The sequence below is a fragment of the Xiphophorus couchianus genome, chromosome 2 (genome assembly GCF_001444195.1).
Source record: "Xiphophorus couchianus chromosome 2, X_couchianus-1.0, whole genome shotgun sequence".
Classification (NCBI taxonomy): domain Eukaryota; kingdom Metazoa; phylum Chordata; class Actinopteri; order Cyprinodontiformes; family Poeciliidae; genus Xiphophorus; species Xiphophorus couchianus.
The window spans coordinates 21,976,798-21,990,911 of NC_040229.1; the positions used below are offsets into that span (position 1 = coordinate 21,976,798).

Sequence of the window (14,114 nt, forward strand, 5' to 3'; positions counted from 1 at the left end):
AACAGATTTCTTTCCAGCTCTTTCATTAATTAAATTATTTCCAATACAAATCTAAATTTATAAAGCCATAACTAGCAATCAAACATGGATTGGGGTAGGCTTTCAAAATGAGCTCACAGATACTTTACAAAATAAAAGTCGCACTCATTATAAAAGTATGTCCTAAATTATTAGGTTTATAGAAACACATTTTGTATTTCTGGGCAATATGCCAATATTCGAGGGCTATAGATTTGTATCGGGTACTTTCGCTATCCACAGCTACCTGGAATACAGATGGACACATACCTGACTTCGTTATTGTCTTTGTTGTGAATGAGAAGAGTGTGGGATGGTGGTGCCATACCCGGACAGAACAGGAAACACTTTCCAAAGTTAAACTTTGTGAAGGAGAAGTCAAGGTTGGGTGCCATGGCTCTGCCTTTAATAGAAAGAGTATAGGTTGGACCGGGCATCACCTGGTGGGATGAAAGGAAGAGGGCAAAGATGACAAAAAAACAGCAAGAAAGAAAAATACTAAATATATTTAATATATATATATATATATATATATATATACACACAAAAAAATTATTATTTGCTCAGTCAGTTATCACCTGATGTCCAACTGACACAAATTGGCACTGCTTTATTAAACTTAACGTGAATTAATTGTAATAATTTTTGTTGAACTTGTGTATTTTTTTACTTAAAGAAAACAGATGACAGAGTCATTTTCACATTCCCTAACAACTTGCAGTGGAAGAAAGTCAGCTCATGCTACAAACTTCTACATAGGACAGAAAAGATGCAGATAATTTAAATACCTTTATCTTACCTTGACAATAAGTTTGACACCGCAGAGGTTGCAAAGGCTCTTAGGGGAAAAGACCATTGATACCTTGAGCTCCTTTCCAACTGGGACAACATCGTTTAGAGGATTCACCTCTAATTGCTGAAGTTTCTCTCTGAGACCCGACAACTCAAAGCTGACTTCCAGTGTAAATCTTGAAAGATTGAACACCAGGAAATTATAGGTAGATAGCTCTGAAATTCCCACCTATAATTCAGGAATATAAAGACCAACATGAGAGAGATTGCTAATTTAAAAGCTCAGATGTTAATGTGTATAATTTGTATTTCAGTATTTATATTGTTAAGGAGTGGTGACCTTTCCAAAGTCTAGTGTATCTTCCTGGTTAGGGAAGAGCTCTCTGAGATTCCCATCTCGCTCCTGAATATGAACTGAAACTGGCATGGAGAAACAATCAGCCTTGACGTGGAATGAAAGTGGTTCTGACTTCCTCTTCACTTTCAAGATCGGTTTGAAGTTCGTATATCCCTTTGATGAAGGTGTGAAGCACATCAACAGTGGTAACCTACAACCAACAAATCAAGGAAACAAATTTCAACAAGAATGGTACAAATGCTTTACCATAAGGACCATTTTTTGAATGTGAACATAATAGTTGTATGTTATTAACCTATTCTTGGGCATCACTATGCCATTCATGGGCTTTAAACTCAGGCTCGCCTGATGATCTTCAGTGACAAGAGACACCGGCAGGACGGAGAAGTGGAAAGGTTCTTCCTCTGCATTCACCAGATCAACTGTCTGCTCCACCTGATGACCTGCCCACACACAAACACACACACATGATAGCTTATGCAGTATTTAAAACTAATGTCTGCCACTGTGGAAAAGATAATAACCACACTTTTTTTCTAAATTTATAGAATAGATGTATATACTTTGTTTACATTAATGAATAGACATCTGTCTGTACATACCAACAACCACATCCCCAAAGTCAAGATAAGGTTTGTCAAAATAGATGCATGGCTCTCTAGAAGTTCCCACGCAAATGAAGGGAAAAGACAATGACTTATTCTCAATCAAGAAACTCCAAAGTGACTCCACTGTCTCTTGTTGTTGAGCAACATATTCAAAACACATCTGTAGACAAATCAGAGACTCAATAATAATGTGAAGACTTAAGTGAGCTTGAGACAGAGAAGGTAGATGGTTAGACTGACAGACACAAAGTTCTTACCTCCACTTTCTTCCCTGGTGGGATGGTCCCAAAAGAATTTAGACAACGAAAAGACTTGGGATTAGTGTCGTCACACATCCATTTATATGAGTAAGCCATCTTGGTCGGGTTAATCACATTGAATGACCTACAGAGTCAGACAAGAGAACAGAGTTTTAGTTTTTTTATACCAATGGTTCTCAAACTGTAGTACAAGTAGAAATGCTGGGCAAGCTTCAGAGGAACTTGGCAGCTCTGCAGAATTATTGACAAGCTAATAGGCTACTGAACTCTAGTAATCCAAAGTATTTGTTGAAAGCACATAAAGCATTGCTGTAACCAGAAACTTCCAAGACGGGAAAGTGCAGTGAAGAACATTTCAAGAACTGCAAGTAAAACTAAAGTGGATGACACTGAACCAGGAATAAGTGCCAGTAGGTGCTTAAACTGTATTTAACAGTCAGAATGTCCATCTGGGAATGACATCACACCCAACTTTAACAGGTCTGAGTTGTAAAGGGGAACACAATAGTATTCCCCAGTTGATGCGGCTTTGAGACCAGGCTGTGTTTCCATTAAGTTTCAAATGAATGGTAGCTATTACTGGATGCTAGTATTGAAGTTGTCGATTAATGTCTGACTTTTCCATTTGAATTTCTCAGACCTCTCTGTTATTTTTTCCAAATTGGAGGCAGAGAATTAAAATATAGTCAAATGCATGCTTTTTAACCAGACATGCCGTTTCAATACATTTTTCTACTCCTTCTTAGAATAGAACAGAAATATTCTTTTGTTGCTCTGTTGGAAAAAGTAGGTGTACCAGCAGCAAAGTGACAGTCAAATGAAATCATGACTTTCCACAACAGGTAAAATATAACAAAAACTAAGGAATACATATGAATGAGGATAATAGCCTCCTGTCATTTAATCTATTACCTTGTTATGGGTGTTGATAAGCCAAGGGCTTTGAACTCTAAAACTCGAGTGCTAGGATCGAGAGGCAGGCTGCTACTGATGTAGTCCGAGTCCTCCAAATCAAAATGGATATCAGGCAACAGGCTTTTACCACACACTGTGATACAATGAGGTTGATCACTGTTCTCCAAGTTTGGAATACTGAAAAAACAGAGATATCCATAACAAATTAAACTTTATATTGTCTGGGAAACCAATGGCTAATCCTTTTAGATTAGCCACACATCAGTATGCTTAAAGATGTTTGCATTGCCAGTTCTAAAAAACATTTAATATATTTTGGCTAAATCTTTAAAGGTGTTAATATCTCGTCTTTTAAGCTGATCTTTTAAAAAAAGATACATTTAAAAAAAGAAGAACCATTCTTTTATAAATGAAAGGGCAGTAAATTAAATTTGAGCAGAAGATGTGGGTACACATCTAATAAGCTGACCACTGAAAAATGCACTTGCTATAAATGCCTTTAATTACCTGCAGAGCAGTGTGCCCTGAAATTGCGATACCTCCACAGGTGAAAAGCAAACATTGAAGGTCTGGGTAACACCAGGATTTATGGTCCCAATTCTGGGCGCCACGGTGAATGGAGGCAATTCAGGGTTTCCCATGAGTGGTGCGCTGCTCCGATCACTGGAAGGCCTGTCTGGATTGTTGTCAGGATGAGAACTCCAGCTCTCATCTGTCACCAATGACATACACTTCGATTTACACAGAAACATTTTTAAAGCACTAAAATGTAAACCAATACATCCTGTCCAACTTTAAGTATTAGGATATTAGAACAGCAATTAAACCTAAAATTTGAAACAAATATTTGAGATTAGATTCAACACACACTAAATTCATGATAAGAGCTCATCTTACCTCCTTCTTTAAGATCTGTAATCTCACTGCATGAATCCATTTGGACTTGCCAGGAGAAATCCGCTTTCACATTGCCCTCATTGATAATCTGCAGTCTTTAAATACAAACATACACACAACAATCATTTTTAGAACACCAAATATGAAAAATAAAGTGAAACAACCAAATTATGGAGGAAAGAGCAGACCTGGAAAATTATGTGTTGCATATGCACATTTGTAATTGAAAGCACAAATACAGAGCAGTGTAAATAAAAGCTTTAAATATTTTTGGTCTCTAACTTTTGCATAAGAGTGTCAAAAATGCACAAATATTCTCAGACATAATGTACTGGCTGACTGTGTTTCAGTCTGACTTACTGTTGGAGCTCGGTTTGGAAAAGCAGGGTGTCTTTAAACTGAATGTTGCTGGTGCTGCAGCTGAACTTTGAGTAATCACAAATTGCCCTGATTTCCAAATTCAGACTCCACTGAGAGCCCTCAACCACAGAACAGAGAGGTTCCGGATTTGTCTCTATCATCTGAAAGCAAACAGGCAAATTAGTTAGCGAATCTAAGCAATGTCCAGGTTCATCTCAATAAATAAGAATAGCAATGATATACTTTTTCAGTGGATTAAAAAAAGCAACTCATACTATATATTATAGATATTAAAGAGTGATAATTAGAGCCTTTGATTCTGTTAATTTTAACAATTATGACTTGCAACTAAAAAAGAATCTGTTTCTTGCCTTTATTTCTGTTTATAATTAAGGTTTGAACATTAGCTATATAACACCATCCAAAAAAAAAAAAAATTAAACAGCGATTCTGCCAAATGAAAAGAATGTCTTAATATTATACAGTATATGTACACAGTCCTTGGTTGGCACTTCCTTGCATTAATTGTTGGTCTGAAGGCGATCAACTTGTGATACTGCCTGAGTTGATGAAATCCAGGACCTTCATTTCTAAATGGTATGTAAAATGTATTATTTTCATCTGAAAGGAAAATTATTGTCTTTTATTGTTATTGTCTCTGATTCAGGAGAGATGGTGTGACGTGTAGTCCACATCCTGTATATTTCAGCATGTAGTAGCTGTTGAAGTAGTAACTTTAACTACAGTTCTTGCATTATGAATCTTTTCCAAATTCTCAATGAATTATCAAGGTTGCTGTTATCTCTGTTGTGCCCCCTTTTTCTAGCAGCCTTTTACTTCCAATCAACTTTCCATTTGTCAATGACAATCTCTTGGACAACTGTCACATCAGCAGTTTTTCCCACAATGGATAGGCCATAAAAATGACATTCCTGAAAATCCAAATTTCTAGGGCTTTATTAGCTTTTCATTAGAATACTAAGAATGGCAAATCACTCTCTGTAATGAACCTTATACATTCCTAAAACACACACATTATATATATAGATGTATACAGTTATATTCAGGAAATATATGCTTTCCAAAGAGGCTCATTTGTCAGGTTAAAAGTACCTTTTAAAGATAACTTCTAAGCATATATTAAACATATTTTTCTTAAGATTATTATTGAAACCATTGCTACCGTTTTACTGTCAAGCTGTTGAGATTCTTTTAAAACCCTTTCTGAAGCACTTTGCCATGTCACTGTTCTATGACGGTCATCCCAGTCGGCCACCTCCTCTATCGGTTGCTGGAACTCCACCTCACTAATCTTACAAGTCACTTGCTGCTTCAGAGTTACTGGCTGACTGGACCAGAAGGTGACGGTCACTTCCTTAGAACACATAGCATGAAGGTGCCCAACCTGTGTTAAAAAAAAAAAAAAAAAGCATCAAATTTTAAACTTACCAAAAATAGGCAAAGTGAAGAATTATTGAATAAAAATATGAAATAGTGATTCTATTATTTTTAGTTGAATATTTTATGTTCCATTTCATCCCTACTGACCACTAGAGGGCGGTGCTGAAAGTACTGAATGTTCCCTCTGCGCATGCGCCGTTCGAACAATAATATCAGTTACACCTGTGACTTATCGGATGATCAATTAGAAGCTACATAGCATAACATAGCAAGACTGTTCCTCTCTTCTCGCATGCTGTTAGCTTTCGGCCTTTTGTTTTTCTGGCTCTTTTCACCGTCTTTAGACGCCCGATTGCCTGTTGGCCGGAGTAGCGGTGTTTCGTCTTCCTACGGCTGAGACGGATCTTCGTTCCAGGTACTGTTTGTTGGTGACGGCAGCGTTTACGTGTGGATGTCATCTGCCACGCCTACGCTGCAGGGCGCTGCCCCTCGCCAGTCACTGTGAAGGCACACTCTGTCTACCAGGAGCATTTCCACTTCCTGGGCAGCTTTGAAAGGGGTTCCACTGGAAGTGATATGTGTATCATGGGCTTCTCCGAACACGTTCACTAGATTTTACAATGTGAATGTGGCCTCCCCTCATCCCCTGGGCCAGGTTCTTTTACAAGGGTCCTCTGGGCCTTCTCAGTGAGGTTTGTGCTCAGGATTCCTTGTGACATCGCTGGTATTAGTCATTCAGTGCTTTCAGCACCACCCTCTGGCAGTCAGCAGGGATGAAACAGAACTAAAATTATGTACGTAACTACGGTTCTATGAATCCCGGATGGCCGCCAGAGATTCTCTGTCACTCACAATCCTTGCATTTCGCGAGAAGATTCTGTGGGAACAGAGCCTCGGATGACGTCATGCTATATAGCCTCTGATTGATCATCCGATATGTCACAGGTGTGACTGGTTAGTGCTCGAACGGCGCATTCACGTTGCATGCTTTCAGCACCGCCCTCTAGCGGTCAGTATTGATTCATAGAACTGTAGTTAAATACGTAACTTTCGGTTTATTGAGTTGTGGGGGAAAAAGCACTGTTTGCATTTGTGGAACAAAGTTGTGGTGTAAATATTGAAATAAATGGAATAAATCTTATTGATATTTTTAATCCATTTAAGAGTTTACCTCTGGTGAAAATGTGACATTTGGTTCACTGGGAGGCCACTCGAACTTCACCACCTGGTTTTTGCTGTGGTTGGTAATAGTGACGCTTTCTTGGGATTTACAATCTATATAGCAGTCACCAAAATGAAGCACCTCATATGAACCTTTGAAAACAAAAAAGATTTGTCAGGAAACTATAACATGTGGCAAAGCCATTATTTTTCTAAACAATTTCAGTATGCAGTAAAATTCTTTATAACCTCACAGTCCCTTATTTTGTATACCTTCCACTTCATCTTCTTCATCCTGCGGTGAGCTGCTGATGTTACTGAGAGACACCCTTTCCTGATAAGTCTCTGCCATCACATGTATTATGGTGTTATTGTACTGGTTGTCCTTCAACTGCACTGTCATTGACGTATCAATTGTAACCGATTCGTTGGAGCAAAAGCAAACGTCACACCTCTTCTGTTCATTCACGTTAAGCCTCATAGTAGCTCTGTGGATCAATTGACCCTCTGGAACATGGGAATCAATGTTTGTCAGGAAAGACGAAATATGAAACAGTTTTACTCTTAAGGGGGGAAAAAACTACTTAACAAAAGAAAAAAGTGAAAAAACAGAAAAAGGAATAAGTCACCTTAAACAGGTATGAACTGCAAAACCAAGACATAGCTGCAACACAGGACAGGACAGAAAAAAAAGAAATACAAGAGACATTTCATAATAAAACACTCATTACCTGAAGGAGGAGGTTGCTGAAGTTGTTCGTACTGAACAGTGCCTGTGGTGTCGCCTAGAGGAGGTTTTATTGTAAACACACCATGTTCATCCACCAATTCAATTTGGACCTTTCACAACAAATATAAAATTACAAACAATTCTCTCTTGGGTTTTTTTTTTTGTTAACACCTGATTGTTACTGTTGTTGTTGTTGTTGCAAGCAATTATTATAAAATATTGTCGAACTATTTGAAACTGCTGGTCCAAATTGGTTTGTTAAAAAAAAAAAAAAAGCAGTTGAGCTTTTTATACAAAATGAACCTATAGTTAAAATTTTGGCCCAAATCAGCTCTTGTTTGATTTATCATGACAAGGTTGAATGTTGGGTTTCCAAAGCAGACTTTTATTGGTTTGCCTACCAAAAACAGACTAAAGCAGGTTATTCTTTATGTTACTAGAGGAAGAGTTGTAAAAACAACAACATTGTTGTGTATAATAAGATATAATGACAAAATTTATTTCATTAACACAAAAAGAGAACACTCTATGAAAGACAGCCTGTCTGGATGATGCTATGACCAGCTATTTGGTCAAAGTGTCAGTCCAAACATAGCTACCACTAGTTTTAACTAACAACCTAACTCAGAAACTAATTGCATTTTAAAGCCACAGTAAGTAAATTTTCTCTTAAAAATGTTTTTTACACATTTGTTAAAATAATCATTATGTCATGATAGTAAAAGACAGTCTGTGAAAAAAAATCTAGCGCCTAAAGTTTTTACCAAAACTCACTTGCGCTTCTACATTTCCGTTATTGAGAAGCACCAAAGGCAAAGTATGTCTTCTGCCCACCAAACTTCGTCCGAACTGCATCACTGGTTTTCCCTGGCTGCTTCCCTGAGCTGGATGCAGGACACAGAAGCTGGGCAGAGTCCCCTCTCCACTTAACTGGAACTCCAGGGTTTGGTTAACTAATGTGTGTTTTGATCTTGACACACAAAAAGAAAGCAAACTTCATAAATATCCATCACAAAGGATGTAGGATTATTGCTTATTTTTTCAAACGGCACAGTTTTATTGGGGTAAAAATTTCACCTGGAGAGCCCCTTCGTTGTAATTTCCATCAAAACACTGTATTGCTGGATTGCCAGTGGTGTGAAGGTGACCACAGCATAAGCATGTGACTGGCTCAATATGTTCAGCGTTGTTGCAGACAAGTCAAATACTTGTCGAGATGCCTGAAAGCAAACGTATCGTATTTTTCCATTGTGACTCTCGAAACATGTAGACAGCTTTAAAAGTCTCACCTTAATTCCACCATATTTGAAGGCCAAGTTAACTGTACAAGGGACCTTGCTGTTGTTGATGAGTTTAAAGCGGGCTTTAGAGGTTTTCCCCACTAGAACTTTGTTATAAAAAAAAATTTTCTCATCCATGACAAAAATGCCTTCAACATTGGCAAACTGCTCTGAGGACAGCTGGTTACTGTTCTGACACACGTAGTGTTCTTCAAAGATGTACTCTGGATCTATCACAAGGCCTGTGCAAAAAGAGAGAAATAAAATAATGCTTTGGAAAAATCTGATGACTCAAAGGTAGGGACAGTTTTGCAATCAATTTCTTTTCTTTGAGGTAATATTTCCAGTTTACAACAGTTCAAGGCCTTTTTTGTCAGATCGGAGAAGGTAAGCCTTTAGGCTGCTGGATGCAGTCAATGATTTCTAAGACAACAGTATAATTTTAAACCAACAGATCAGAGGGTGCTCTCTATTTTGTTAAGAAAGCACATGTCCAACCAAGACAGGAATTGCAACTCGCATATCACCCCTCTCCCATAACGTCCACTCTCAGCTCCATCAGACTACCCAGGAGAAATTAGCAAACACCTGGTGGAGTCTGCTGAGCTCACTATACGAGATAGTTCTCAGTGATACACTCGTAAAAACGTTGTCAAAGGGTCAACAGAGGAGCGCTGTTGTGATGACTTTATGAGCACAGATTTTTGGAAAGAGCAGAAAAGACAGAGGCCCAATTTCAAGGCATTACAAAGTCAAATTTCTTTTAAGTCATATTTGATATGTATAGCATTTTCATAACAACTGACGGTAATCTTGTTACTCGACTGCATTATAAAATGGCACTATGTACTTGGAAAATGCATACTGCTGCTTTAAAAGATTGGCTACCCTATTCAGATTGATAGGGACACAGTTTGAAAAATATGTTGGAACAATGAAAAAACATTTGTCAGTCTTAAACTTAGAGATTTGGTAACTTGCAATATAATGTGATGTATTTTATGAGTCATCATAGCTGAGTTTAGTTATGAGAGTTGTATATTCTTAGTTGGGTGTTCATGTCTGACAGGAATCATTAAATGTATGCTTAACACACATATTTCTTGTTTTGTTTTTAAAATATATTTTATTGGTCAGATGAAGTGGGGGGTCATTTTACATGTACAATTCCAGTTATATTTTGTAATACGTTTTAGATAGTGTTTTTTCCAAGTTTACCACAGTCCCTGTTTAGAGATTTTCAAATTGAGTTATTGTTTATTTTATTTTTAGCCAGTTAATTATGTGCCCATTTTCATTAGTTTCCCAGATTTCTTAATCTTTTAAAATAAACTCTATTACAATTTATGGTGGACACACTGTATTTTTTAAAGTTTTGGACTATTTTCTTGCAAATAGATGTTTTATTGACAAATGAATCTCCCATCAGGTTGGCTCATTAAAGTCTCCCACAGAGGCTCATTTTATGCCTAATCATGCTACTTGCCAGCTGGAAATTATTCTATTTAGATGTGAATCATGCACATACATTATTTTTAAGTTGAATTTTTCATGTAGGGACACTCATCTCTCACCTGGTCTGCAAACCTCAGCTAACAGTCTGTATGCGATACCGTCAGGCTGTTCTGAGGGGTCACGGCCAACGATGTCAATAAGCAGGCCCTGGTTCCAAGAGCCAAGCTGGTCAGCCAAACAGACAACGGTTATCTGCTGCTGAGCCCCAGGCTGCACGTTTCCATTGCAGGGAGACACGCAGAAAATGCCCAAGTTCAGTGAAATCTGGATGTATGGGAACATTTTGAGTAGAAAAGAGAGTAGGTGAGAAAACAGAAGTAGACAAAAAAGGAAAATGAACATCAAATAGCAAACTCAAATCATGATTATGGCAGCTTGTACTTTTACGTTTTATAGATATGAAAATTGGTCAAAAAGATAAAACGACTATTATACATGATGCAATCTCGTGATGTCTGTTAAAAAAAAAAACGAACTGGTAGTAGTTGCTTACATCCCGAGAACCCGATTCTCTGTGATGATCTTTTGTTTCGAGAGTGCCGCTGGTGGACTTTGATGAAGTACAGTCTCTAGCTGGCACCCTAGATCGTCCTCTAAACTCAGGATTAAAGACAGAAAATTGTTCAATGGAATTGTTTGGAATAAACCTAGAGCAAAACTTTGTGAGCTATTAAACAATTAAATTGAAATTTGTGTTGATAGTAAACAGAATACCATTAATACTGAAGTTGTTCTTATCAAGAAAATACATTAAAGATTACAGGTTTCAACTACTGTACGAGTCCTGCCTGTTCTGAGTCGGTCAAACATATCATCTCACACTCAAAATACAACTTCATAAAAGGCTAAAGAAATTAGCATGAGATATACAGAAGTCCAAAAGTTTTAGAAGTTCTATATATTTTAGATTTTGTAATGTAAACAGTGTTATATTTTTGAACAAGTTTATTGAATACTATAAAATACTAGGAACACAATAAAACATTTATCACTATTCAATGGATTTCTTAGCAAATCAAAAGCCCAATCTGTGTTCTTACCCAGGCTTCACATTGTTACCAAGCTCTGAGAGTATGCGTGTTAGGCTGAAATGGAATGGGAAGAGTCCGTGGTTATCTATTGTGAAGCTCTGGGTTTTGTCGGAGCCATAGGGTAGTGGGCCAAAATCAATGTCACATGCAGGTGTTATTTTGTATCTATAAACACACAAACAGAAATTTGATCATCTTCACTAAAGATTCAAACAACAAAATTCGTACTCGAGTTTTGTTTTCATGCTTTTGTTATGCAATAATGCTTCAGTGCCAGAGAAAAATTTATATTAATAACAGTAACCTGGAGTAGAAAGACTGCAGCGAAATCTTGATGTCTATGGTGGCTATGGTTTCTCCTCCTTTAATGCTGGGTTCAATTATCTGCAGAAGATTATGTTACATATTAAGTCAAACTGTTGCTTTAGATCAGAGGACTACAACTTCCATCCAAAACAGCTGATTTTCAGAATCCTTTAGATGCCAACTGTTCAAACACTCCAAAATTAAAAAGCTAAACTAATTTCTCAACTTAAGCTTTTTGTACATACAGTATATCACTGTATATACAGTATCTGTGTATTCTGTTCCTCTTTCACCTATTGAGCATAATGCATTTTTTCCTTGTATATGTCTAAAAGTAAAGCAATAATATATGTTGTACAGAAACCTGACATAATGCCAGATATTTAGATGTCTTAAAGACAAATCTAAAGTTGTAGGACTTTGGCTTTAAAGGACTGGAGTTGGAGACCCCTGATTTAGATTTAACAAGCAAGGGAAGTGCTTCCAGTTTACATAAACTTGAATTTCTTAAGTAATTTTATAAATCAGTAGAGCTGATTAAAACTTTGCAAAATCATTTTATTTGTTTCAGTTCAGTTTCAGCTGTAGTGAATACTAAATCTAGTTATATTCAATATTTTATATAATACACCTCCCAACACTAGAATGTCGCCTTGAATAACTACTACACAAATAAAACCTAGACAAATGTGAGTATTCTAACAGGAAGTTCATGTCAGACAATTAAACAGAGCTGCAATAAATACAGTACATTAACTTTAAGCTTATGGAATGGCCCTGACCTCTACACTATTGTAAAATTGCAGACTATCATTAAAAGCTGTGTTAAATGCAATAACATTTTAATGAATGATACTAATACCAAGAACAGAGGTCAAAGATCCTGCACGGAATTATACCAGAAGGACGTTGATAGCTACAAAAGATACCTGGTTTTTCTGTAACTTAAAGACACTTAACATATATTTTTATTTTACCCTCTCTATATATTTTGTCGTAGAGTGAATTAGAGAAATTCCATAATAAATTCTAGCCTTTGCATGTAAAACTCTGAAAGATACTGTATTAAGGCAGAAGAAAATTAGCATAAGATTATTTACTTTCCCTGGGTCTAAGACAATCTGAAGTAAAAGGGTAAAAGTGTCACTTTTAAGAACGTAACATCCATCTTGGAGAGCACTGAATGACACCTGACAAATAATGATGGGTTCTTCTTTCAAATTGACTTCCTTATCAGGTTTGCAGCAAACTAATGCTCCTGCGAACTTCCCACGGGCCGACAGAGTACCGCTTGGTGGAGTCACTGAGAACATGGACTCTGTGGTGTTAAGCTTTGGGTTAGGAGGTCGCACTAAAAATCTTAAAAACAAGAGCAAAAAGCAGCAAATGAAATCCTGCAGTTAAATAAAACTTATTACACACATAATGCACATAAAAAGTAGAACAAAGAAGTAAAGAAAAAATATTAATGCTCACTTGTAGGCTAAGTCATATTTTCCTTTGTTTGTCAGTTTTAGCTGATGTTTGCTTTCATCAAAGGTTCTAAGGATTCCAAAGTCCAAACTAGCAGCTGTCACAGAAACAAAGGTGTGGAAGATGACATTATTATTATTATTTCAGAAAATCATGTCATTGTTTCAGTATTAAACCATGTAGAATAGCTGAAATATCTTGAGTTAAAGGACCCATTTCCCTGTAGGAGTTGGTGTAGCTCAGAGGTCAGATTGGTTGCTGACAGTGGAATAAGTCATTATCTTTTCCTTCCTAATATTATACAAATTTAGAGAAACACTTTTTTTCTAGCTGTTTTAGTTCTTTTAGGACAGAAGGAAATGGAGTCACATTGTAATTTCATAAAAACAAATTTATGGATCCATGTAAACAGAAACAACTTTATTAAAATGTTGTTTTTAAATTTCCCCCATACCGGTCATTAAAATAAAAAATAAAATAAAATAAACTTGAGTGTTTAAAGCAAAAAAAGTAAACCCATCTATTTCAAACCCAGTCACATCCAATTCAGAATAATAGCAACATTTAAAGATGAGTTTAGATGTGGTTTAATGGTTTTATGTTCCTGACTTATCCTCACATCATCTCCAAGTTCAGTAATTACAACCCCTGGCAAAACAAATAGAATCGCTATTCAATGATGTTCAATCACTTGATTTACTTTGCAGCAAAAAATAGAAAAACATCAATATAATGTATTGTCAATGTTATAATTGTTCTGTTTTTCAGATTAAGTGGAGAAAAACCTGGAGAGCCACTTAATACTTTACTGCATTTCCTCTGTTTGATTTTTTTTCATAGATTTAATTATTTTAGGCACAAGCTTTTCAAAGAAAACAATAATCTTCATCAGCCCAAATTCCAGTCAGGTGGCAGGTAAAAGGTAAAAGCAGCTAGCAGATAAGCTCTGCAGCATGCAAACCTCTTATTAATCAGTTTCCACAATAAATGTCTAATTTGATTGAAATCC

The 14,114-nt window shown here is 36.7% G+C and overlaps 1 protein-coding gene across 2 annotated transcripts in view; it reads right to left on the minus strand.

Annotated features, from left to right (window-relative positions):
* The window catches only part of hydin (HYDIN axonemal central pair apparatus protein), a 72,703-nt gene that overhangs the window by 8,457 nt on the left and 50,132 nt on the right, over window positions 1–14,114 (minus strand). For both annotated transcript variants that reach the window (XM_028027848.1, XM_028027838.1), the window contains exons 56-78: window positions 13,109–13,202; window positions 12,823–12,991; window positions 11,631–11,710; window positions 11,336–11,491; window positions 10,789–10,888; window positions 10,355–10,559; window positions 8,790–9,022; window positions 8,578–8,720; window positions 8,275–8,470; window positions 7,502–7,610; window positions 7,044–7,277; window positions 6,781–6,923; window positions 5,392–5,613; window positions 4,209–4,369; window positions 3,849–3,943; window positions 3,459–3,663; window positions 2,949–3,128; window positions 2,034–2,160; window positions 1,771–1,936; window positions 1,464–1,611; window positions 1,151–1,358; window positions 818–1,039; window positions 289–458 (exon numbers count right to left, since the gene is read on the minus strand). In XM_028027848.1, coding sequence (XP_027883649.1) covers window positions 289–458; window positions 818–1,039; window positions 1,151–1,358; window positions 1,464–1,611; window positions 1,771–1,936; window positions 2,034–2,160; window positions 2,949–3,128; window positions 3,459–3,663; window positions 3,849–3,943; window positions 4,209–4,369; window positions 5,392–5,613; window positions 6,781–6,923; window positions 7,044–7,277; window positions 7,502–7,610; window positions 8,275–8,470; window positions 8,578–8,720; window positions 8,790–9,022; window positions 10,355–10,559; window positions 10,789–10,888; window positions 11,336–11,491; window positions 11,631–11,710; window positions 12,823–12,991; window positions 13,109–13,202 — 3,766 coding nt within the window. The remainder of the gene's footprint in view (window positions 1–288; window positions 459–817; window positions 1,040–1,150; window positions 1,359–1,463; window positions 1,612–1,770; window positions 1,937–2,033; window positions 2,161–2,948; window positions 3,129–3,458; window positions 3,664–3,848; window positions 3,944–4,208; window positions 4,370–5,391; window positions 5,614–6,780; window positions 6,924–7,043; window positions 7,278–7,501; window positions 7,611–8,274; window positions 8,471–8,577; window positions 8,721–8,789; window positions 9,023–10,354; window positions 10,560–10,788; window positions 10,889–11,335; window positions 11,492–11,630; window positions 11,711–12,822; window positions 12,992–13,108; window positions 13,203–14,114) is intronic.